This window comes from Berghia stephanieae, chromosome 5, assembly GCF_034508935.2.
Source record: "Berghia stephanieae isolate SIO BIC M18660-M18661 chromosome 5, UCSD_Bste_1.3, whole genome shotgun sequence".
NCBI lineage: Eukaryota > Metazoa > Mollusca > Gastropoda > Nudibranchia > Aeolidiidae > Berghia > Berghia stephanieae.
Genome location: NC_088364.1, coordinates 34,747,306 through 34,774,433, shown reverse-complemented (window position 1 = coordinate 34,774,433; position 27,128 = coordinate 34,747,306). Strand labels below are relative to the sequence as shown.

Sequence of the window (27,128 nt, the reverse complement as noted above, 5' to 3'; positions counted from 1 at the left end):
TCATATTTTTTTGTATTTCCTAAAATCTACCGATTTATGAATGGAAAAAAAGGAAGCAATTCTATTTTTCAAATACCTTTCTAAATAAATTTACCCACAAAAAATCATTAATAAAAGTTATAAGACTTTGGGCTTTAGCATTCTAAGTAGTTAAACGGTGCGACTGAAAGAAATTAAACATTAATTAAAATGTCTAACCTGTTTGTTTTGTATGCAGCGATATAATATATAAAGTGCAACCTGAAAAAAAAACAATTATTTGTCCCAAATACTCGATTTGTATTTTCTTTACTCTATCTCTCAATCAAATAAATAAAACTTGTTAACATTTAACAGATCAAATATCAGTTTGTTTCTTCTTTTCATCCACGTTTTTCACTTCAATCAATGTTCCAATATAATAAGTTACGATTGTTTATTCATTTTTTGATGTGTCGTTTAGAAATGTGAAGCTAAAGTACCAACAGTGACTTTCTGTGTGATAATTAACATTACTGAATATATACTTTTATCAAACTTGAACTCTGTAAAGCGCTTTCATTATGTTTAGTGGACATCAAGTGTAATTAACTATTTTTTAAAACATTGATACACGGATCACGGGAAATCTTGAAGATTTCTTAAGAGAGTTAATATCATGCTTTTATTATCAAAAAATAGGTTTTTAAAAAGCTAATACAGTACCAATCACAAGAGAAGGTTGTCTGACTCGGACTACCGTTGTTATCAGTGGCTAACTTAAATAATTCTGTGACCCACTTTGTAGCAAAATTAAGCGATGTTAAAAGTGGTCAGCAGCCATGCGTTTGACAGTGATAGCAAAACGTTGGCCTCGGCATTGTGTCCTTGGGTACTACACTTTACATACCCAACATGACAAATGTGAGCGAATACATATCTTTAAGCAGTGTTGTGTATTACAAGAGTGCAAGTATAAACAGAAAGCCTTAAAAGCAAGTGGCCCTGCGTGAATTGGAAAGATGTAAAAGGGGTAAATAATGAAGAATTCCGAAGTGCATTGAGTTTGGTGATTCCACAGAGATGTGCTTCTGTATCAGCTCTGAGTGCAGTCGGTATTTTTTCTAATCCCCATGTCCACCAAGCAGTAGTTTGAGTATCTGGTTTACTCATAATAATTCTAGTGGAAAGTACTTTGCAATAGACCAGCATCCTATTTAAAGGGTAGCAAGCAACTGTTACCATCGGCTTGACGCTACAAAGACTGAGATCAACCATCTCCATAGGCCTAATGGCTCTGAATGAATACATTGTTGATGTTAAATTCTGATCACAGAATTCTGCCTCATTACAACATTTTCAGAAAAGACACAGTCTTTCTTTATTGCAGACTATGTTGTCAATCAATTAAAAAACATACGAATAGATAAAATCAATGGTCACTCTGTGAATCAACAATGATCATGTGGAAACCAATTTTGAAATTATTTAATTTCACTGACTCTTTGAGATCAAATTCGGAAATTGTTAAACAAAATAAATACAAAATAACTGATGTTAATGTTATAAACAGATTACCTTTTTAATAAAAAGAACAATTGGACCAAAAATAAAAGTTTTTTCATTCTTTATTATTTATTTTAGTACTTAAACTAAAATATTTCAAGAATAATGAAACTTCAAAACAGAAACACGTAAAACATTATCACATAACAAAACAGCACATAAAATACAAGACACAATATAATAAGAAATCACAAAAGCCTGTGGTCTGTAAATTATGAAACTATAACTGTAAAATGGAATTCACTAGCCTTTTAATATAGCCAAATACATATATTCTGAAATGTATCATATCTTTTACCATTTGTGATAAAATTGGGAAATACTCTATGAACAATGAATGTCGCATACAATCAAGAATCGTAAAGACCTGCATTATACTAAAGGGGATATTCTGAAAGTGACGCATGTTGCCCTTTATGTCAAAATTTGTAAAACTAAACCAGCCTGTACTAATAAAATGCTTTCAACTAAAGAGAAAGAGATCTTTATGTGTAATGTCCGTTTCAAAAAGAAGAAATATACATTCGCTTTATTCAAGTCAAACGACAAAAAATATTGCCAAAATTGTTACAATGGCATCTTTTCATCCGAGTTTAACTCATTTATTTTCCTCAAGATAAAGTTTCATTTTGAACGCTAAACAAATTTTTAAAAACATGTCTATATACAATATTTTTTGTAAAAAAAAACTTTTTAAAATATTCTTTTGAATCTGATTTAATTCACTTTAAAGTTGAATGAGATTTTTTTTTTCCTATAGTCATTTAGTAATTTTCAAAGACCCAGACACTGAACTGTCAGTCTTGGTAATTTTATAGGACTTTGAGATTTAATCCTTTATCAAAGTTTAATGGTCTGAGTCTTTTAACATGTCGAAAGTGAAAATTAATTAATACATAACGTCAAAATTAGCCTCTCTATGCTTCATCAGGTTGTGGGGCTCCTCTAGCTCTGAGAGTAATTGTAACTTTCCTAAGAGCAGGCTGGGCACGAGGGAACTCTTCATTCAAACGGTCAACAATGGCAGTCAAAGCCTGCAGACGATCTTCTTGTTTCTTTGTCTCCGTATCCAAGGCAGACGGTGAGCGGCAAATCATTGTATATTTTCCATCTTTTACTTGCTGGTAATATTTCATCTTTTGCTGAAGAGCAACCAAGTCAGCAAGATTCTGGAATATAAAAAGGGAATGTGATTGTTGGTGTCTTGAAATCTTCTAAATTTATTCCCATGTAATGTTACTGGCCTCCAGCCTTCATTGGATTAGCAAGGCAGAACAATAGATATCTGCACGATGATGTTGATGATGATAAAAAGGAGGAGGGGAGGATGATGATGATGATGATGATGATGATGATGATGATGATGATGATGATGATGATTAATGATGATGATGATGATGATGATGATGATGATGATGATGATGATGATGATGATGATGATGATGATGATGATGGTGATGAAGATGATGATGATGATGATGATGATGATGATGGTGATGGTAATGATGAAGGTAGTGGTGAGGTGGTAGTTCTAGTGGTTGCGATTGTAATGTGTTGGGGCCAATGATCATCATAATGCTTCTATCTTTCTATAACGTAGAAGATGGTGATGATTATTATTATTATTATTATTATTATGACGACAATAAGAACAGTTGCAATGTCAAAGAAATCTTTGTTCCAACCTTTTGTTTGACTTCCAAAGTCCTGTCCACATCGCCATCAAGAGAATCAGAAACACCCTGTAGCTGTTGACAGTTAATTTGCTTCTCTCCCAACTTTTCGCTCAACACTTGCTGATGCTCACGTAGTTCTTTTATCTCATTGTCACAGGAATTAGCCTCCTTTTTAAAAAAGCAAAGTTATCGATTTAAAAAAAAAATAAATAAAATAAAAATAAAATAATAATAATAATAATAATAATGATAGTCATATTTACATTCTGTGATTTAACTGATATACCACCTGACTGACTTCGGAGGTCACGATAGAAAAAATCCCAGACCTTGATCAAAGAGAGTAAATTGATTTGCCTTTACTGGAAAAGGATGTACCTACAGTGTCCACTCCATTGTACAAGAATCAAACATTTCTTGTTACAGAAATAATAACCGTTTGTTTATCTTTGCAAAAATGATAAATGCATTTCAGCAATTCATCGTGTAAACAATCCACTGTATGTAATCAAGAAAAACATTCTTTTAAATATTATAAAGATGCTTAAAATTGCATTTATTGACCTATCAGTCATAATTCAAATGAAATCAAGTGGATTCTGATTTTAAAGATACACATGATTTAATGCTGTAGATGCCTTCAAACTATTATTGGCGTTTACCATCATCAGGGGAGATATAGATTGTTCAAATGATACATACGTTGATAGTCTGTTTTATTTTCTTTCTGATTTCTGCCATCTGCCTTTCGAAAGTTCCTTTGGTTAAAACCTTTTTCTTCATCTTAGCTTGGGCCTCTCCTTGAGTCAGTATAGTGTCACGTCTTGAATGATGAAAAAAGGGGAAAATTTCAAATTTTTAAATGAAAAATAATACAAAAACTATTTATTCATAGACAATCCAGGTATACAAAGTGCCTTAGGAACACTAAATATCGTGACAATCCTACCTATATTCATTTTATTTCATGCAATTTAAAAAAAAAGTTGTGGTGCTGTCATAGATGTTCTTCGCGCACTCTCCTCCTCCTCCTCCTCCTCCTCCTCCTCCTCCTCCTCTTCTTCTTCTTCTTCTTCTTCTTCTTCTTCTTCTTCTTCTTCTTCTTCTTTCTTCTCTTCTTCATTCTTCTTCTTCTTCTTCTTCTTCTTCTTCTTCTTCTTCTTCTTCTTCTTCTTCTTCTTCTTCTTCTTCCTCTTCTTCTTCTACTCTGTTCATTTTTGTTTGATATATTATTGCCAGAGCAAATAGATTTTAAAATGTCAGTCTGACTTGAAGAAAGATAAAACCTTCCATTTTTAAATAAAATTCCATCTTAAATGACTTTTTCCAAGTAATTTGCTCTATCTAAAAATAAACCTTCAACTATTTTTGATCATATCCATAGTTTCCACTAACCTTGAAACAGCCTTTTCCATGTCCTGGATCATCTTCTCCTGTTGTTTCATTAGCTGAGAATGACGGACCTGCATCCGGTGAATTTCAGCACGCATGGCACGCATTTCACCTTGGCCAACTTCCGAGTCTACAGCTGCGCGTGTTTCTCTAGCCAGTTGGGTCTTCTTTTCCCACAGCATAATTTGGCGTCTGTGAACATGTTCCAAATTAAAAAGAATTAAGTTAAATTTGAACAGAGCTAAAGAGGCAAATGTTAGGATAAATAGATTAACATTAATTAATTAAGCAATCAATTAAAAACGTCAATAAATTACTTTATCTCTCAACATCCTGTTATTTGGTTTTCTTTGTCCTGTTTATACAGAATTTTTCTCTTTTATGTGAAGCACTTAATGTCAAAACAGTGATCATTTCTCATCTGGTTTGAGATACAAAATATAATGTTTGAAAAAAAAAGCATGCAATGCAAACTAAATAGTAATTTAAAAGGAGAAAACAATATCATACTCAGCTTCCACAAGACTGTTAAGCAATCTCTCCTTTTCTTCTTTGATAGAGTCTAGTCTGCCTTGAAGTTCAATTGACTGTAATTCTGCATCCTGGGGGAAACCAATAAAATTAAAAATAATCACTCTGTCAATTCAATTTTAAAACAATCAGCCATTAAATCCCCCGCCCTCTCTCTCTCTCTCTCTCTCTCTCTCTCTCTCTCTCTCTCTCTCTCTCTCTCTCTCTCTCTCTCTCCTCTCTCTCTCTCTCTCCTCTCTCTCTCTCTCCTCTCTCTCTCTCTCTCTCTCTCTCTCTCTCTCTCTCTCTCTCTCTCTCTCTCTCTCTCTTCTCTCTTCTATCTATCTATCTATCCTCCCCCCCCCCCCCCCCATCATTACTTACATTGCTAATACTTATTGGAGTAAGAGTTTTACCTTTAGGCCAGAGACAAAAGCGTGCTCCATAAGGGCATTTCCTCTTTCAAGGTCATCTCCCACATTTTTCTCTTTGTGCAGTAATGTATTAAGTTTCAGGATGTCATTACGCATGTTTCGGACATTTCGTTCGATGTCACACATCTCCCTGCTCTGCTGATCTATGTCATCTGGAATTCAAGAAGAGAAGTTTTCATGTGATCTATCTCAAAAACATTTTTTTAAATATCAAAATTATATTATACACATCTGTTCTTTGGGATCTTGACAGTTTGAAGATGATTGCTACACTTTTAGAAAATACAAATACAATAAGTCGGCTTCATACCACTGTCTATTACTGGAGTTTTCTGTGATTTTTCTTTGTTGTAGCTGTTGTTGAGTTTGTTTTATTTTTGTTTTTATTTATTTTTATTTTTGTCTTTGTTTTTGTCTTTTTTATTCTTCTTTTCTTTTTTTTTTTCTTTTTTTTTTTTTTTGGGGGGGGGGGGGGTTCTTGTTTTTTTCTTTCTTTCGTTTCTGTTTGTTTTCTGTCAGCCAAAGAGTTAATTGTTTCTCAAGTCATTATAGGTTTACATTTTACATGTGTATTTGTGTTTCTCGCTCACAAAAAGTGTCTTGACCACCATATGTAAGAGCATGTCATTAGTTTCACTGTATCAAAAAGAGCCCACTAACATTTCTATGCCTTATGTACGTTCCACCTAAAATTGAACAAAAAGCCATTTGGCGTCTGTCATGAAGACGCATCAAACATTTATACTTCTGTCATTCAGACTTAATATCTTCCTGATATTTTGTAGTGCATTTTCAAAGGTCTCACAGAAGCTTAATGTCGTCAGGTAAGTCATTCCTTAAACGGAAAGTATTTGAAACAAAAATAGTCAAGATAACTGCCAATATTAGATGGAGGAAACTTCTAGTGGTCCTTCAGTGCCAGTAAGCCCATGGAGCCATAAATGGACAATAGCACTAGCTTGTAACCACTTTGCCTGAAAAGGTGATTTTGTCTCAACCGATTTGGAGCACTCTAAGTATTCTCAGGTTTATTGCAGTGATTTCCCTTGTTAGAGGACATGATGTTTTGTCAAAAGAAATAACAGCCACGACACGAAATATAATCTAATTTGTAAAATCTATAGAGGAAAGGTCATCCTTTGAGGAAAAGCCACCCTAACAGACCCAGCTACCCAACCTGATTGGGCAGGGGGTCAAAAAAAATAATCGTGACTTCACTCAGCCTCACTCTCGGTCCCTTTGCATGTGAAGCGAGTACTCTACAAACTGAGCTATCAGGACCCCCTGGAGGAATATTAAAGATTCTCAAAATGTAAAGTGATGTGCCTATATTTGATTTTATCATCCATTTATTAAAAGACTTAAAAATTAACTCACTTTCTGTTCTAATCTTCTTCTGTGACAAGATTGTCAGCTGTCGTTTGCATGCCACTAATTCCTGCTGCTCTTTCTCTCTGTTCTGGGACAAGCGGACCAGTTCACTCTGCTGCCTGAGCCATAGTTGTTGCAGTTCTATCACTTCTTGATTACGCAAATCGATTGACTTTTGCAAAGAGTTGATCTGAATTTCTAAAGGTCCTAGCTCTACGCCCTGTCATATGAGAAGAACAGTGTGTTAGTTTTGGACTGTTTTGTTATTTTTCGTAAATAAATCATTATCAGTATCAACATCATCCTTTTCATCACCATTATTATCATCACTATCACCATCATCATTATTATCACCATCATCATCTTGATCAACATCATCATCATCATCATCATCATCATCATCATCATCATCCATCATCATCATCATCATCAATTACACAAAGAACAAGAACAACAATATCAACATCAAAATATAAAAAGGAAAGAGAGCGCAAGATAAAGTAAAAGAAGCAAAACTCACCCCAGCATTTGCAATCATCTGGTTCAGTTTCTTATTCATGATATCCACTTGATTCTGTTTTCTTTCTATGATAGCATTTCTCTTGACAATTTCCTGCTCACTCTTGGTTATAACTGCATTCTGGTCTTTAATCTGTTCGTCTAGCTCGTCTAAAATCTTTCTCAAGCGTTGCACTCTTGTCCGTATGTTGACTGTTTCCAGGGTGGAATTGGCAATTTGATTCTCCACATCTGCCATTTCGTGTTCCTAAGACAAAGTAAAACATTGATAGATACCAATATATGTCAATAAGATTGAATATAGTCTATGTTTAAATCTTGTGTAATCAAACAATGTACTTTTTTTTTTAATTATAAAATCAATTAATGTAAATCTTTTAGTTAGAATAGTTTCTCAAATATTGCGTTAAGACTTTACTCCTTGTTTTGTTTACTAGTTATTCAATCAGAGGTAATTGGTTTTATGTGGTGTGTGTGTGTGCAGAGGTAATTGGTTTTATGTGGTGTGTGTGTGTGTGTGTGTGTGTGTGTGTGTGTGTGTGTGTGTGTGTGCGTGTGTGTTATATCGCTTTGCTTTTCTTGTTCTTTTTTGTTTATTCCTTCTATTGTTTGTCTGTGTTTGTGCGATTGTTTTGTTCTTTAATTTTTTTCTTTTAAAGTTACTATTTTTAAGGAATGAGAGTTGATTACCAACGGGTTTTTTTAGTTTCTACTGATAATATCAATAATCTTCCCAAATGTCCTATTTATTTAGCTAAGTGATTTCAGCAAAGAGTGGCCTGTTTTATCTAAAAATCAAAAATACATACCAGATTTTTGGATCGATCCCTGGTTTTCTTGGTTAACTTTCGACTGTACTGTCCAGCCTTGTCAAGAGTAAGCTGTGTCTGCATCTTCTCCACAATCTCATCCTCCAACTTATTTTTAGCTAAGTATTCTTGTTCTATCTGTTTCATCAAGGAGCTTTGCTCTGACAATTTCAAGGTCTTGTCCTGTTTAAAGCAACATAAAATGTTAAAAAGTGAAAACGTTGGGAGTAGACACTAGTGTAAAATAAATGAAACAGTTCATGACAAAGAATAAAGAAATATACAAGAGGAAGGATCCAATAAACTCAGCCTTGTTTCATGAAGTCTATGAACATTGTTTAATATAAGTGGTGATTAAGTAAAATTTATAAACAAAACGCTGCTATCATTTTTGACATGGGATGGCATAAAAAGGCAATACGACTGTCATGTTCATGACACTTAACATTTGTGGTAGTGGTGGGGTGGTAGTGGTAGTAGTAGTAGTAGTAGTAGTAGTAGTAGTAGTAGTAGTAGTAGTAGTAGTAGAAGTAGTAGTAGTAGTAGTAGTAGTAGTAGTAGTACTAGTAGTAGTACTAGTAGTAGTAGTAGTAGTAGTAGTAGTAGTAGTAGTAGTAGTAGTAGTAGTAGTAGTAGTAGTAGTAGTAGTAGTAGTAGTAGCAGTAGAATTAGTAGTAGTGGCAGTACAATTAGTAGTAGTGGCAGTAGTAGTAGCAGTAGTATTAGTACATCGTCACAATGTTTTGACAAGGATATCTTATTATTATATGCAATCCAAGTCCAATAACTGCAGAAGACTTTAACTAAGAGCGGACCATATGTCCGTGTTGTTAATCTTCACTCACTATAAATGTCAAGGAATATAATTGAGCGTGACCAATCACTATTTGAATGCAAAGCCATAATTTCCTGATCTTGACATTATGCTTTTGGGTAAGGCATTTTACACTCATAAACTCTTACCACTTCCAATGACTGGGATGAAAGCTTGCAATATTCCGTGCGTATATGGCAGGAAGGTCTATTACTTTCAAAGGGATAAATAACATTAATAAAAATTACAAAACTTATAAAATCCCTTTATTCATTCAATGTGAAATTTTATTTTTAGGGTCTATTTCAAAATGTAGACTGAACACCCCCAGGAAAGAGCCACAGTGCAGTACAGCAAGTGAGCTAGGATGACATGACTTGCTCCCTTGTTCACCTCTTGTTGAACCCCGTAACAATAAGTTTACTGCAGGTTTAGAGGCGAAGGTCATTCTATAACTGTGTCACGTTAAACCATTAAAAAGGTTTAGTGTTGTTCAAAATATTTTTTAATGTTTGGATCTGCATGACCAATTTGGAGAATATGTGTGGAATAGAATTGTGACCTACATAGATCAAACCAATGAGTTGGAAAGGCCCTAGATGAATGTTTACTTGAAAGTAATCAACAGTAAAAAACCTTGTTCTGTCATGACAATAGGTGCACGTTTCACAATTGGAAGCATGTTCCTTAATAATTATTATTGAATGTATTCAAACATTTCAAAAATGTTATACTCACAGCTGTTGCTCTGGTAAGAGCTTGTTCTGTTTCGTGCAACATTCGAGTGTACGTTGTATATTCAGCTTTCAGGGCATCGTGTTTTGCATGAACCTGATAAAGAAAGCCCAATTTAAAAAATCAGTGGTATAATCTGTTCAGATGTCGAGCTAGTAATTAATTACGTTTGAGCACTATAGTACTACAATTGATCTTTTATATATACGGTACCAGATAAAATAGGTTCCTATAAGGGAATCAATAAATATAAGTGACATTTTCTATTTCACAAACTTGATTAAACATCAACATGTGTTGAACATCAAATATTAGGACGTTTCTTTGATTAAGTTAGACTTAACTATCTCAATTTTTTTTTTATTGAAGTGAACATGATTAACCTGTGTGAGATGTTTCTTGGCAAGTTCTATTTCTTTTTCAGTTTTGCTGAAAATAAGGGTCAGTTTCTCATTTTGTTCTTGTTCTTTCTGTATAGATTTCTTGTATCCTTCAATCTCAGTGGCAAGGGATAGAATATGCTGTTCTTGTTGGCTGTGAAAATATTTTAAATGAACTTTATTATACCTTTAATGAGTAACATATGATGAATAATGATCCAACAGTCGAGAATAGACTCCGATTTATATTCTTTTTTTTTTTGTCATCAGTCATAAGACAGCTGAGGAATCTTCAGTAAATCTTCACGAAGTTTCAGTTTACAGGGAATGGAGCGGAATGGAATTGAATAAACTTGTCATTGCATAGAAAAACCTGTTTTAGTGCTCTAACTGAATAATATACATAATGACAAACGCATACGAAACTGATATATCAGTGCTATGTCCTTTTTTTTTTTAACTGACAGATTTGTGGATTTTGCTCAACCATCAAGAATCAATGAGCCCTTGAAATATTTTTTTTTATATGAGATGTCCTTACAATTGTATGGTCATAATCATTAATAAACACATTCCACTAATAGTAAAAATCTAAGTAGATATAGTTTTCTAACTTAGCAAAATGATTATATCGACTTGGTACAATTGTTATTATGGAAAAATATAGAGAATAAGTGAATAAGTCTGAACTGATTTCCAATATATCGTAACTAAGGTAGTTGAATCAGCTCCCCCCAAAAAACGATATGAAACAGCATCAATGCAACAATGTGAGTGTTATAATGACTTACATTTCACTAGAAGCAGATAAGACATGAATTAATAAGAATTGAACCAAAACAGATATAAGAATGTACCGTCTAAAAGTCTTGAAATAGTATGTTTTTCTAAACAAATATTGGGATATTGGGAAATCATCGATCATTTAAAATATGGAATATTACAATGGTATTACACACTGTATTTTCAAAATGATTAAAACCATTTTCGTTAAATTTGTGGGTTTTTTTTTTTTAATCTAAAATACTTACTCAAGGGCTTCTTGCATTGCAGAATGAGCTTCATCTCTCCTCCTCATACCAATGAGAGAGCTTGACCATTTTTGATACAGATCTTTCTTTTCCAGGTTGATTGTCTAGTTTGTGGACAGTTGGTAAAGAGTAAATATTTTTTAACAGAGACAGGCATTCCTTTGTAATTCACAATTATTTAAGAATTTGAATCGTAAGATACAAGGAACAAAATGTCTAACATCGGTTTTAAAAATTATTTGGTTACTTTGGAGAGATAGTGTAACTCGAGTAGATTTTTACTACTCGTATTCATAGGATGCAAAATTCTTTGTCTTGCATCTATTTAAACGGAGTTTATGCGATAAGCATAAATTTGAAAATGTGTATCCTCTTCCTATCCATGCACTGATATAAGTAATAAGCTAAAACTGTTTTAAAATTGAAGTACTAATCAGAGTGCTACAATACATTGCATATATGCTATCAAGAATCTAAATCTTTAAAAAACCCATATTCTGAACAAAACCACATACCTCAATTTCCATGTAAGCTTCCATCAAACTTTCTTTAGCAGCTTTTGTTTCCTCAGACTGAGCACTAATCTGTGCCTCGTACATTGCAATTTCTTCTTTTAGTTTATCCACTTTTTCTACGAGACGGTCTACATACAAATCCTGATGAAACAAAATTCAGAATATAAGACAAAGGTAGACATTTTCAAATCTGTAAAATTATTTGAAATTTCTATCTTAGCAGGGATGGTTAGAGTTTAGAAAAGAAAAACACATCCAAAAATCATGTACCATTACAGAAATTATTTATTAGCTAATCTATTTTGAAAGATGAAGATTGGTTTTTAAAATAGTAATTGTCTTTGTGAATGGGACAAAAGTAAATTATCTGAAAACATTTGTATGCTGAGACTGCTTACTCTGTTTACCCCCGCATCAATGTTGTATAACATCAGAATAAACTGGTTGAAGAAAATTGACTTTAACAGCAAAAGAAATCTGAATTAGGAATCAATTAAATATTTAGAAGTTTAAGAAAGAAAACTCACTTCCTAATAGAAGCTTTTATTCTATATCAAATTTTATGAGTTTAGCTTAAAATTCCATTTTTCATTTAATTCATCAAACCTTTAATAAGTTCCTTTTTCAAAATGAGATTATTTTTTAACGAAAAAATAAGCATTTTATTCCCTCTTGTACAATTAGAAGGGAGAGAAACACGTCTAACCTGTTTTTGTTTTTCCATTTCAGCCTTTGAGACTTCAGATTCTACTTTTTCTGCAGCACGGCGCATAACGGCAATGTCTGACCTTACATCTTCCTTGGCATTGTCCATATAAAATAGCCGGAGAGCCAAATTTTCTACTTCACTCTGGAGATCAGAGCCTTGAGAAGAGAAAAATGAACACATTCTTCATTATAAAGTATACTTTTTTCAAATCCAGTGCTCCTTGTCTAAAAAATGTAGATCAAAACAATAAAAAATACTTAACACATGCCACTATGGTCAATATTAAAAATTGCATGGTTTTCTGAAAGACATTATGATAAGGTTGTTTTACATGAGTTTTTAATTGACATCTTACATCCATCAAATTACTGTTTGAGACTTTCTCAGTAGAAGGATCATCTGATCGTAATAATATCATGCCAGCAACTTATAAGTTCTCAAGAGTGAAACTGTTGATTTGCTAACAGCAAGTAAAAGAAAATAAAAACAATACACGTGCTAAAACAACTAGCACAAGTATGTAATGAGATTCATATCATTACAAAATGTTTATCGTGGTCATTGAATTAATTAGACTTTCCCTCTCATTTGTTTTTCTTAATTTTGTCTGTCACATTTTAATAGTTTGTATATAGAAAGAAATAATGACTGGAAACTTTAACCTGAATACTGAAAGCAAGACATAAGTTATACCATATCATTACCTTTCTTCTTTTCCTTATTGACAATGAATTGTGAGTCTTTATAGAGGGATCTGACGTCAGTCAGCTCCTGTTCTTCTTTCTGCCTTTCTTTCTTCAAAGAGGAAACTTCATCATGCTTATTCTCGAGTAACATCTGATGACAAAGACAAGGGTAATTTATTTACTATATATCTCTTTCATTATGTCATTGTTGGTTTTGTCCATCATTCAAATAATTTACTATTCAATCAATATATAAAATCGTTTTATCAATGCTTTTTAACAATGGCATATAAAATAAAATACTTGCTTAGGCATCATAATTTACTTTATTTTAATTACATTTTTATTCCATGACAGCCCAGCCATTTTATGCTTTCATGATAGAAATGAATAAGGGCTAAAAAGCCATTTTCAAACCTGATATCTAGCTAATTCCTGCTGAACTCCATACAGTTCAACACCCAAATCTTCTCTTTCTTTCCTCTTGACGCGGAGCGTTTCTTCCTGTAAACGAAAAAGTGAGAGGCAAAAATGAATGTCTTTCATCTCTTGATATTTTATGCACTTTATTAATACATGTTTTGCTATATGTTTATTCGTTCATTCCAAAATTCTGTTGAGAGTGTAATAACTTACAAATTATGGTATGAGACAACAAAGCAGGTCACGGAGCTCAAGAGATATGTCCACATGAAAAAAATTATTCAAAATATAAAACTGTTCATATTATCATTTATGGACGAAAATATGCATGTAGGTGGTAGTAGCTGATCAAAGACACCTCTAAGGTTGTGGTATTGAAGTGATTGTTTTTTTTTTCTATTTGATAAAATATATATCATCTAATATATCGCTTGCTTAAAATTCCAAATACAAATTATCATTACATACTTGAACCTACATTTCCCTATTCAATTCAAAACCTACATGGACAGTGCAATAAAATAGGTAATGAAGAGAAAACGTACCAGGTCCCGGAGCTCAAGTGATATTTTCTCATTTTGTTTGTTGAGGTGAGCATTGAGAGCAGCTTGGAAGCGTTTCATCAAAGGCTGAAATATAGGATTTTTTAAAATATTCAGGTTAACAAATATTTATGACAATAGTTTGGATTGGTTTATCATAACATGAATAATATAATTATTTGAAAAAAAAACGAAATGTTTTATTTTTCAATATTTATAAGAAAGTTAATTTTGCATTCATCGATAATATATGAAACAATATTAATACATTTTAAGACTTAATATTTATGGTTTATGGCACATGAAATATATTTCATGCTGCATCTAACGCTCCTATTCACAACATTGAGTCTGTTTTTAAAAACATCAAAAACAATTTTGAAAAAATAAATCCAAATAAAGCAGCGTTCGTACTTCATAACCTTATTAAGATGTTCTTTCAGTGTTTATGATTAGATTATCGCAGTCTACAATTTAATTAGAATGTATGATTTTACTCACATGGTCTGGATCAAGCACAACCATATCTGTCTCGTTGTCACTGTCATCACTTCCATCACCTCCATCAAGGTCACCATCATCCTCTTCGTCATCGTCGTCATCATCATCCTCATCATCACCACCTCCATCACCTCCTCCAGGCCCAAGAGATCCATAGTTATCAATCTGTAGAGCACTCTCATCGCTCATCACTTTGTCATGAAACAAAAACATGTTAAAAATTAAATTTTTAAAATTGCAAAATCACAATGTGCTCTGACAGAAATTGATTAAGACAATAGAACTAGAGAAATGTTGGGCCTATTTCTATACAGTATTGAATACAAACTGGTATTATTTTTATTATGTTTAATTTAGAAAGAGGTTTTCACTACATTATAGTTAAATGTCCTAATCTAGTTACGGTAGAATATTACAGAAGATATTTAAAGAAATGTTAAAGACACCTTACCCTTACCTTCCTTTTACATGACAACAATTATAAATTATTCAAAACTCCATAAGCACTATTCAAGAAAATACAATAACTTAAGTGGTATATTTGTATTTCAATTTTGTAAATTTGAAATGAGGGGAATTCATTATTAATTTTAAGCAAATCCAAAAACTTGGGATGGGAATAAGAAATTCATTTTAATTAAATTCAAGAACGTGGGATGAGAATAAAAAGGTAACCATAAAAAATGAAATTGTATTGAAAAAGAAAACTAATTTTCTTCAATCAAGATGTGACTTCAAAATACAACCATGATTTTTTTTATATTACTCTATCATTAATGGTTATGCAAATGAACCGAATGGCAATAGATAATTTATTTGGATTGTAATTTAAGGAAAAAATGAATATGCTATTTTGTTTAATTGAAGTGACTAATCTGATGAGAAATGAAATACTCTATCAATCGATCTGTTTAAAATTACACTTGTATTTGTAAAATAAAATAAACAAAATTGATCTTTAATTGTGTGATCCATCAACTTATAATGTAAGTAAGTTGTCCTGGCGAAGTATATGAAAAAATTGAAATTGTGAAAACATCTTGATTAATGTAATGAGAACTGATCAGGAAAAACAATTCAATTAGAAACACAAATTTATTTCAACCTGAACTCTCAATACTGAGATCCTCTTGAAGACTGCTCATATGTTGCAGCCTACCATATTCCTCGGGTTCGACTAAACGCATCAAGCTTACATTCATTATAGAGGACTTTGTATTTAGATATCTTCCTAATGGTGGCGGGCTGTCGGCATCTGAGAATCCTGAAGTAATTAACCACAAGCAATAAATGACAATTGTGTGGAGTCTTAGTAAAATCATCCTAGATTGCTACATACTGAAACAGTACTATCCTTCATTTTTATATAACATTATTCTTTTTTATGGTTTGCAGCTCAAAGTCATTAAGCCTTGTTTAAATAACAGAGTAAGAATACAAATATGACAGCAACAACAAAATTATGAAAGATGATTCATGATGGTCTTGTCATACAATGTCAATAATCATGATTCGTATATTCTTTCACATGTCAATAAGATTTGAAATTAAAATTAGATTGACAACTGGGATATCAAATTCATACACCTTGACACTTAAATTGAAAGCCATGACCCAGTTTTCTTAATGATATAAACTCTCGAAGCGTTTTCTCCCATCATCCTGACATCATAGCCAATCTTCTATAGTTCACTAATTCAATTGCAACATTCTCATGTTCTTTTTACACCTCGCACAGAGGTTAGCAGTTTCCAATCGTCAAATCAAGCATCAAATAAATTAATCTAGATTCTGTTTCACGAATTGTGATAGTACACTTGTAAATACGATCTGCAGCTGTTGCATTCATGCCTCTCAAGTAAGACTCATTTTCCTCCCTCCACTCCTTCTATTACTCACCTAAATTTCTTTCTGGTGGCTCATAATCATCATCCTCTTCCGGTATTATCTTTGCAGAAGCTGCAAAAGCATAAAAACATAACATTTAATTCTATTACTTAAATGTGCTCAAGGGAGTTCATTCTAAAAGGACTGACAGAAAAGAAAGAAAATGCTGAAGTAAAGAAAAAGAAAATTCAGAAAAGCAATTTCAGGAAATACTTTTAAGATCTATGAAAATGCGATGGTTTATCTTTAAAATGGTTAAAGCCATCTATTTTTTCACCTCCCTAGAAAATTTTGTTTAAACAGCATTTGTAAGGATGTGTTAATTTATTAAATTTTAAAGTAATATTTGATTAATTCAGATTTTATTATTAAAATATACTTGCCATTCTTGTCCTCACTTCCCCCAGACTTTGCAGATACAGGTCTAGACCCAGCAAAGTCTTGTGGTTCCTCCTCCAATTCGGGCTGGGAAATACGACTGCCACCTGACCTAGCAGATTCTGGCCTTGATCTTGCCTGTTGTGATTCAGGGCGAGGTATTTCAACGTCATCTCCTTTCACAGCCGACGTTGGTCTTGAGCCTGTTTTAGAGCCAGGAGGAGAGGGAGTCTTGACCGGCTGATCACCTACACTTTGGCGAGATATTGGTCTTGATCCAGCAGCAGAACCTGGCTTTTCTTCACCTGTTACAGATGAAGGCTTCTTTGCAGATACAGGTCTGCTACCTGTCCCCGATGCAGGTCTAGATTGTGGTTTAGTTTCACTTTGAGATCCTGGTCGTGAGCCTTGGACATTAGCACCAGATCTAGCAGAGCCTGGCCGAGATCCTTGGGCAGCAGCAGATCCTGGTCGAGAACCTTGGGCAGCAGCAGATCCTGGACGAGAACCTTGGGCAGCAGCAGAACCTGGCCTTGAAGGTGGTTTTGAACCGGCCGGGGAGGCAGGTTTAGAAGGCTTATCTACTGGTGACTTGACAGCAGAAGTTGGTCGAGAACCTGCTCTAGATGCTGGTTTAGAACCACTCACAGATCCTTGAGGTGAAACTGGTTTTTCGACGCCATTAGCTTCAAACTGAAGGGGTAAAATTTGTAAACAAAAATTAAAGGTTTACATAAATAATCTAAAGATTTCAAAATCATCGTAAATCAGATTTGATAGCAATCAAATGTTAAATGCAACACAGTTTAAAATTCTATTATTTGTCATAATATATCTCCCATGGTAACCTGATAATCTCAAAGTAATATACAACTAGTACAGAATTATTTTCAATTAAAGTCAATTGAGGCTATTGTTAGATGTTGCAATTATAATCTATTTGTTGAGTAGTTATCTGAAACAAATTTAAATTCAATTTTTTTATATTCGATTCACCTCATTCAGTGCATCTCCAGCTGTCGTGTCCCCATCTTGTGCAGGTGGAACAGACTGCCTGTTATGGATAAATTATTATAGAATAATTTACATGCAGATTAGGAAGAGATAGGTCGGGTGGTAGAGGAAGAGGAGTAGGAGGGAATGACGAAGAAGAAGAAGAAGAAGAAGAAGAAGAAGAAGAAGAAGAAGAAGAAGAAGAAGAAGAAGAAGAAGAAGAAGAAGAAGAAGAAGAAGAAGAAGAAGAAGAAGAAGAAGAAGAAGAAGAAGAAGAAGAAGAAGAAAGAAGAAGAAGAAGAAGAAGAAGAGAAGAAGAAGAAGAAGAAGAAGAAGAGAAGAAGAAGAAGAAGAAGAAGAAGAAGAAGAAGAAGAAGAAGAAGAAGAAGAAGAAGAAGAAAGAAGAGAAGAAGAAGAAGAAGAAGAAGAAGAAGAAGAAAGAAGAAGAAGAAGAAGAAGAAGAAGAAGAGAAGAAGAAGAAAGAAGAAGAAGAAGAAGAAGAAGAAGAAGAAGAAGAAGAAGAGAAGAAGAAGAAGAAGAAGAAGAAGAAGTAGAAGAAGAAGAAGAAGATAGAAGAAATAGAAAGAAGAAGAAAGAGAAGAAGAAGAAGAAGAAGAGAAGAAGAGAAGAAGAAGAAGAAGAAGAAGAAGAAGAAGAAGAAGAAGAAGAGAAGAAGAAGAAAAGAAGAAGAAGAAGAAGAAGAAGAAGAGAAGAAGAAGAAGAAGAAGAAGAAGAAGAAGAAAAGAAGAAAGAAGAAGAAGAAGAAGAAAGAAGAGAAGAAGAAAGAAGAAAGAAGAAGAAGAAGAAGAAAGAAGAAGAAGAAGAAGAAGAAGAAGAAGAAGAAGAAGAAGAAAGAAGAAGAAGAAGAAGAAGAAGAAGAAAGAAGAAAGAAGAAGAAGAAGAAGAAGGAAGAAGAAGAAGAAGAAGAAGAAGAAGAAGAAGAAGAAGAAGAAGAAGAAGAAGAAGAAGAAGAAGAAAGAAGAAGAAGAAGAAGAAGAAGAAGAAGAAGAAGAAGAAGAGAAGAAGAAGAAGAAGAAGAAGAAGAAGAGAAGAAGAAGAAGAAGAAAAGAAGAAGAAAGAAGAAGAAGAAGAAGAGAAGAAGAAGAAGAAGAAGAAGAAGAAAAGAAGAAGAAGAAGAAGAAGAAGAAGAAGAAGAAAAGAAGAAGAAGAAGAAGAAGAAGAAGAAGAAGAAGAAGAAGAAGAAGAAGAAGAAAAGAAGAAGAAGAAGAAGAAGAAGAAGAAAGAAGAAGAGAAGAAGAAGAAGAAGAAGAAGAAGAAGAAGAAGAAGAGAAGAAGAAGAAGAAGAAGAAGAAGAAGAAGAAGAAGAAGAAGAAGAAGAAGAAGAAGAAGAAGAAGAAGAAGAAGAAGAAGAAGAAGAAGAAGAAGAAGAAGAAGAAGAAGAAGAAGAAGAAGAAGAAGAAGAAGAAGAAGAAGAAGAAGAAGAAGAAGAAGAAGAAGAAGAGAGAAGAAGAAGAAGAAGAAGAAGAAGAAGAAGAAGAAGAAGAAGAAGAAGAAGAAGAAGAAGAAGAAGAAGAAGAAGAAGAAGAAGAAGAAAAGAAGAAGAAAGAAGAAGAAGAAAAGAAGAAGAAGAAAGAAGAAGAAGAAGAAGAAGAAGAAGAAGAAGAAGAAGAAGAAGAAGAAGAAGAAGAAGAAGAAAAAGAAGAAGAAGTAATTAGAAAGACAAAGACGAATGGTTTAAAATGGTACCAGAGGTAGATTCCAAGAGCAAACTATCTGAGTCTGAGTCACCACTCTCATCCAAGCACATGATCCCACTTCGAGGAATGCAAATCATTATAAATTCAAAACAGAACAAAAAAATATAACAGTACATAATAGGGAGGTGATTTACAAGGAATAGATAACATACCACCTGAGGTCTTCAAAGATGGGTCAACTGAAATTGCCAATCAGCTACATAAGTTACTAAACCCAGTGTGAAGCAAACGTGAAATACCTGTCGAATCGAAAAAAAGGGCTCCTAATAAAACTACCAAAAATGGAGACCTGTCACACTACAGCAAATGGAGAGGTATTACATTACTATCAGTACGATGCAAAGTGCTAACAGAAATTATTCTGTAAAGAATGAGAGATGCCGCAGAAAGCACTATTAAAGATGAACAAGCAGGATTTTGAAAAGGCTGATCATGTATTGACCAGATTGCCACTTTAGGAATCATCAAAGAACAGACATTGGAGTGGCAGTCTCCTCTTTATGTCTGTTTCATAGACTTTGAAAAAGGCTTTCGACCGTCTGGATGGACAAATAACATGGAACATCCTCCTCCACTATGGAGTCCCACAGAAACTAGTGGACTTTATAAAATTGCAACATGAAGACTTTTCCTGCTAAGTCATCCACCAAGGAAAACACTCAACTGAATTCCAGGTTTCCACCAGAGTGAGGCAAGGATGCCCTCTGTCCCATCTTCTCTTCTTGCTTCTGCTTAACGGGACGACAAGAGAAGCATTCACAAACTCAGGGCGAGGAATACATTGGAACTTCTCAAAAAAACTGGAAGATCTAGAGTTTGAAGATGACATCTCCTTAGTGAGCCATCGCATTAAAAATAAATAATAATAATAAATAAAAAACACTTGAGCTTATATAGCACAATATCCACTAAACGTGCTCAAAGTGCTTTACAAAGGGTCCCTGACCAATGACAACATGTAACATATAGAACAAGACACGATGCCTGTTAGGCGATATTACAATGTATCTGACAAAGACAAGGCTGTTAACAGCCATGTACTCATTTGGCACCTTAGTGTGGTGAGAGAATGTGAATAAAGAGTCTTGTCCAAGGCTCAACTATGCACTGAGTGAGGCTCAAACCCAGGACCTTCCAATCTGAAAACAAGTGTCATAACACAAGACCACATAGCCATATGAGACATGCAACTTAAAGTAGACTGCTTGACAGAAACAGCCAATAATGTTGGTCTCAAAATAAATGTTGAAAAACAAAGGTAATGTGAATTAATAACCAACACCAAATCCCAGTTCATATATCAGGATCTACAATTCAAGATGTAAATGACTTCACATACTTAGGCAGTAAAGTTAGTGAAACAGGAGGTACAGAGGAAGATATTGAAGCCAGAATGAGGAAAGCCCAGCATACTTCTGCCACCTTGTCACCCATATGGAAAGCAATAGCTATCTCTAATTAATGTAACTAAGCTTAGAATATTTGACGCCAATGTAAAACCTGTTCTACTGTATGGATCGGAAACCTGAAGGGTCGCAAACACCCTTACTCACAAAATTCAGACCTTCATTAACAAATGCATCCGCAGTATTTTGAAAATCAGAGGGCAAGACCACATCCCCAACATAGAACGATGGAGAAGGTCAAACCAAAAGCCTATTGAAACCCAAATCAGGAGAAGAAAATGGAGATGGGTTGGTTATATGAGTATGAGTATGAGTATGAGTTCATCGTAGAGGGCCGGTGGCCCGTTGATAGTCTTTGGATCGGTCTCCACCAACTTGTGGAGGTCGAAAGGCTGGCTTCAATGGGAAATCAGTGCTGTATTTTAGATCCTGCAGGAAACTATCAATTTGGCTTTGAAAGCTGTTTATGCTTGACACTGTAACTAGTTTTTCAGGCAGGCTATTCCATGTCTCAACAATTCGCTGACTAAAGAAATTTTTTCGGATGTTTAAACGGCAATTTTGTTTGGCAAGTTTATAACAGTGGCCTCTTGTTCTTTTGTCCTTGTTAAATGTGAGGTAATCTTCTACGTTTACTTTGTAGAGACTGTTGGTCAATTTATAAGTTTCAATTAGATCTCCTCTGAGTCTTCTGTACATGAGGCTAGGGAGGTCTAATGCTCTGAGTCTATCTTTGTAGCTGAGGTTTGAAATTTCGGGAACAAGTTTGGTGGCTCGACGTTGGACATTTTCAATGAGTAAAGCATCTGATTTATTGATGGGGGACCATATACAGTTTTCATATTCCAAGTGTGATCTTATTAGACTTTTAAAAAGAGTGGTTAATATGGGTTTGTCTATATAGTCGAAAGATCTGACAAGTCCCAGGATTCTATTTGCTTTGTTTTCACAGTGCTGGCTAAAATTCAATTTGGGGTCCACATATACACCAAGGTCTTTTTCACATAAAGTACTGTCCAATTTGATTTCAGCTCCCTTACTATCCTTCATCCTGTAGACATATTGGCTGTTGTTGTTTCTTAGGTGCATAACCTTGCATTTATTTGCATTGAAACGGAGTTGCCATTTTTTAGACCACAACTGAAGTGTGTCTAGGTCATCTTGCAATCGGCCAGCTTCTTTGACATTATTTACAGATGAAAAAACTTTGGCGTCGTCAGCAAACATTTTTATGAAGGAGTTTACTGCTTCGGGCATGTCGTTTACATAGCATATAAATAAAACTGGGCCCAAGACGCTACCTTGGGGGATCCCTGATAGAACTGGTTTCCATTCTGATGCTTCACCATTGATCACTACTTGCTGTTTTCGGTTTAGCAGAAAGTCTTGCAGCCATCCCAACACACTGCAACTAATTCCATATTGTTCAAGCTTATAAAGTAGGCGTTGGTGAGGGACAGAATCAAAACATTTTGCAAAATCTAGGCAGATGGCATCAACCGGCATACCATTGTCAAGCATTTGAGTCCATTCTCCAATACAATCAAGGAGTTGGTTAGGGCAAGAGCGTCTACCAAGAAACCCATGCTGGTTATGTGACAAAAAGGGGTTCATAAAGTTCATTATGGCTTCTCTAAGACAAGATTCCATTTGCTTGCAGATTACTGAGGTCAAGCTTACTGGTCTGTAATTAGATGGGTCCGATTTTTTACCTTTCTTGTAAATAGGACATACTTGAGCATTTTTCCATTCGATTGGGAGTGTCTGTTCAACAAGTGACTTATTAAAGAGTAATGTCAAGGGCTTGGAAAGTTCATTACATGCCCCTCTCAGTAATTTAGGGGGGATCTTGTCTGGCCCATTGCTTTAGAGGGGTTTATCTTTTTTTAGGTTTTCTAGGACCTGCTTTTCAGTGATAATTGTGTCTTCAAGAAACCCATCAATGCCACTCCGTTCAAAGCCAGGAAAGTTTGCGGGATCTTCTCTTGTGAATACTTTAGCAAAAAACACACATTAAGAAGACAGGGGAGTAATGTCATCCGCCAATCCCTTGATTGGAATCCATAAGGGAGACAAAGGAGGGGTGCCCAAAACAGACATGGAGGTGCTGAGTTTCAGACTAATTGAAAATGGCAGGCCTCGCCTGGGAGGCTACCAAGAAGATGGCCAAGGACAGAATTAGATGGCAGACGTTCGTAGAGGTCCTATGCACCACAATGAGCGAAGAGGATTAAGTAAAACAAAAAACGAAAGGCAAGATTTACAAGGAAACAATAAAATCTCCCAAAACTACTATACATTTGACTGTTTCCCTCCCGACCAAGGACTCTGGTCAGGGTCAGGACAAAACAAAGTATAGCTATATAATAGCTTTATAGTCTCACTCCAAGACGAAGACTGATCAAGTAGATAGGAAAATAGATATGAAGATAGAAGACACAGCAACTGAGTGACCTTCATGCCCAATATGGGAAGGCAAACACCCCATCAAGAATGAAAAAAGATGAGGAAATAGGACAGGAAGTGTATTCAAAACATATAGTCCATGCCTTTTCACTGAGGCAAGGTGAATCTTAATCTGGCCACAACAGCCGGACTCTTTGCGGACGATGCTGCAGTCTACAGCGTCTGCGTCAACTGGAGGTGTGGGAAGAAAGCTGGGATATGATGTTCCACCCAGCGAAGTGCGAATTAAAGTCCATAACAAGATCAAAAACACCCACGATAACTGAATACCACTTACATGGACATACATTGGAGACAGTGAGTGTTGCAAAATATCTTGGTGTTAGCATGAAAAAAGACCTAACATGGGATGAGCATATTAACAAGATCACAAGTAAGGCAAACAAAACACTGGGATTATTAAGGCGTAACCTAAAAATTAGCTCCTCGAAAATCAAGGAAAAGGATACAAAACATTTGTAAGAGCTGTTCTGGAATATGCTTCCACTGTTTGGGATCCCCACACCCAAAAATACATCTCAAAAATAGAATCAGTGCAAAGAGGAGCTGCACGCTACGTCCTGAAAAGACATCACAACACCTCAAGTGTATCAGACATGCTAGAGACACTACGGTGGCCGAAATTGGAACACCGCAGAGGGTCAGCAGGATTGGCAATGCTATTTAAGATCAAGCGCCACCTCGCTGGTGCCCAGTCATCAAGAAAAAACTGATACCAGCACCTTTGAGACAGAGAAGAGGTAACAACAACCAATACAGCCTCATAACACACAGAACACAATACCATGGTTTTTCCTTCTTGCCGCGTACGGTCAGAGACTGGAACCAGCTTGACGCTAAAGTGACTGAAGTCACTACAATTGATGCTTTTGTGGCAAGTTGCTATGCAAATACTTAGACCTTACACAAACCACCACTGACCAACGTTGACGACCCCTGAATGTCCTGGAAATTGATTTTAGACTAACGATTATAAACAATGAATAATACAGACTAATACAGAGAGATTAGAAAGCACTTTCATATATGCCATAATAATCAACCAATTGATTGTGGGCAATCAAAGGAAGAAGAAGAAGAAGAAGAAAAAGAAGAAGAAGAAGAATTGGTCAATATTCTTTTTAAGTTAATTATCCAGTGTGACGAGAGGTACTGATTACTGACAACGGAGACCAGAGAGATCTATCACTATCTATTAGGCACTTTGATAAAATTTTCAAACTCAAAATATCTTGATTTGACTCAGTCAGGGGGATGGGACTTGAAAAAACATAAAATTTGATACCTTATTTGTTTCTCTACGACCTACGGTTCCAGAGTTATTTATATTTTTCTACTGAAATTTTTTGTCAATTTTACAGAGAGAATCTGTGATCTCACTGCTGCCTCAAAACCAGCATCTCGCGGCTGTCGGGAAATTTTGAGTCTTGCAGTCAACATGGCCCACTTATTGTTTTCAGTAGTTTTGTTTCAATTAAAAAATAAATGGCAAGTGTTAGATATCATTTTAAAGGTCAGAAAATGAGCTTTATTTTCATATAAATCATTTTCATGTATGGAAAGTATGGAAAAAATTAAGGATAAATGAAAATGGAAAAAAATATGAGGTTTTTATCCTAAAAAGTGGGGTTGGTGGCGGGAAAAATAAAACAATGAGCGAGTGTATCAATTTTGATGAAATTTGGCAGAAATATTCTTCAATTAATTGTCTATCGATGTATGAAGTATAATTAAAATGTATCCATAATTTTAAAAGTTCTTGTAATTCAAAAATTTTAAAATTTTTATTACATAAGCTTTCTGAGAAATACAATCAGGAATTAAAAATGAAATACACCGTTAGAAAGCTTGTTTTGTGCCCTTTATAATGATACCAAAATTAGTTACATAGGTTCACAAATAACGCCATGGTGACCAACACAGTAAAGGGTCAATAATAAAGTTCCAAAAAACGAGTTTCACCTTACAGTGAGCCTATCGGCGGCCACTGGACTGGAGTTATCAAAGTGCCTCTATCTATTTACCGTTTTTATTTTTCTCCTTGAACAGCAATGCTTTTGATTCCAATCGAATTAATATTAATATTATGATAAATGTCACATTAACTACCACATACTTGTGAAAACTGTTAAAAACTAAACTAACAATCAGCGATTATGATTATGTGTTGGTGATGTATTGGCGTTGGGTTTTTAGTGTTGTGAATTGTTAACAAGTGTTGCCTTCGTGTTTTTCAATAAGAGTCACAAGCACAAAACAAGTTGAAAGTAAAAGTCTCCCATTTCTTTAATGATCATGGTCATTACCAAAATGTAATCAATACATGATAAAGTACCCGGCATTTTATGTTCAGCTATTTTAAAAAGAAAAAAAAACTCACCTATCCTCTTCGTCCGCCATGATTTATTGTTGCTAGTTGCTATGTGAGGGATAACACTCAAGAGGAAGTTGATACAAATTCTTTTAATATTATCCAATGAAAATAAAGAAATACATTCACTCCGTATCTGCTTTTCACAACCAAAATAAAGATGGAAGAAGTATCGATTGACAGTGTATCTAAATGGTAAACATTCGCCACGTAAATGTTCGAATGGAATATCTTTTTCTTCTTTATCATTGATGTCTCTGTTGGTTCCTGCCATTGTTATTATATTAATTAATTCTGTGTTAAAATTCACAACACTTTTCATGCATTCAATATCACTTTTTTCTTTCACTCCATAAGGCACACATTTCTTCACACATCACATCCGATCTTCTTGACTATTGACCATTGACTGTTGTGACCAGTGATCATTATTTCATAACCATGGCATAGCCATATCTGTCATAACCATATCGTATCATAAAGCCATTATATCAGTATCGAGATTGAGAATAAATACCAATCAGTTTAGTAATTCAATGTTTTTTAATCCTGACATTAATTAATGGTCTCTATTCTGTAGATATATTATAGTGATTAGAGAGCTGCGCCGGTGTTACCAATACTTAGCTTCTATAACCAGGACAAATCATTCGTTTGGACAGAAAAATAAATAAAAACTTACCGCTTACCGTCAAAAGCAGTTTAGATTTGAAGCTACATTTGTTTTCTATCAAAAAACATTCGGTACTAGACAATCCTTGATGAATTTCAAAAGTTGTGTTTGAAATTATATCCTAAATATTTTTATGATTCATTCCTCGCGAAATCGTGTTTTTTTTTCGTCTGTCCAATGGTTGGTGCCCCCTAGTGCCAAGTGCCCTGCCGCCTGCCGCCAGCCGCGCAAAACAAAGGTTTTTTAAAAAGTTTATTGAGAAAAAGATAAGGAAAAAAGTGTCCCTAGATAGGTATGCAATTTGGTGCATTAGTGCAGTAAAAATTGGTGCGCAAAATTAGTTCGTAGCGGATGCGAGACTGTGTGTGTGTGTGTGTGTGCGTGTGTATGTGTGTGTTTGTGTCTCTTTCTTTTCTTTTTTTTTTCGGGAGTGCCTACGTACACGGTAACGGGGCATCTAGCCTCAGGATCTACGTACACGTAAACTGGTTTACCGTTGCAACACAAGCAATAGATGGTCCTCGCTGTCGTGACCGCGCGCGCTCGTGTGTGTGTGTGTGTGTGTGTGTGTTATTTTTAAAAAAATCAAAACAATTTTAACCATTAATGGCGAGATTCCATCTTACACTCCCCAAACTCCAGATCTTAGTCTTAATGTTATCATT

The 27,128-nt window shown here is 34.7% G+C and overlaps 2 protein-coding genes across 3 annotated transcripts in view; one reads left to right on the top strand and one right to left on the bottom strand.

Annotated features, from left to right (window-relative positions):
• Positions 1-1,568: 1,568 nt before the first annotated feature.
• On the bottom strand, positions 1,569-25,866 carry LOC144972811 (coiled-coil domain-containing protein 40-like). 2 transcript variants are annotated; one of them, XM_078914474.1, is made up of 22 exons: positions 25,800-25,866; positions 17,833-17,890; positions 16,842-17,529; positions 16,471-16,530; positions 14,572-14,762; positions 14,074-14,157; positions 13,523-13,609; positions 13,124-13,256; positions 12,417-12,574; positions 11,711-11,851; positions 11,196-11,299; positions 10,168-10,318; positions 9,788-9,880; positions 8,236-8,418; positions 7,428-7,673; positions 6,914-7,127; positions 5,519-5,688; positions 5,103-5,194; positions 4,596-4,784; positions 3,903-4,023; positions 3,210-3,368; positions 1,569-2,693 (listed from the first exon to the last, which is right to left on the bottom strand). In XM_078914474.1, exons 1-22 carry the CDS (start codon positions 25,817-25,819, stop codon positions 2,442-2,444), a joined length of 3,594 nt encoding a protein of 1,197 aa, XP_078770600.1. In that variant the 5' UTR covers positions 25,820-25,866; the 3' UTR covers positions 1,569-2,441. The 2 variants fall into 2 exon arrangements, with proteins under 2 accessions (XP_078770600.1, XP_078770601.1); XM_078914475.1 differs by lacking the exons at positions 16,471-16,530; positions 16,842-17,529; positions 17,833-17,890; positions 25,800-25,866 and adding an exon at positions 15,677-15,908.
• Positions 25,867-25,928: 62 nt separating this feature from the next.
• Positions 25,929-27,128, top strand: part of LOC144972810 (uncharacterized) — a 31,366-nt gene continuing 30,166 nt past the window's right edge. The window contains exon 1 of the mRNA XM_078914473.1: positions 25,929-25,985. The gene's annotated coding sequence lies outside the window, so the exon portion shown is untranslated. The remainder of the gene's footprint in view (positions 25,986-27,128) is intronic.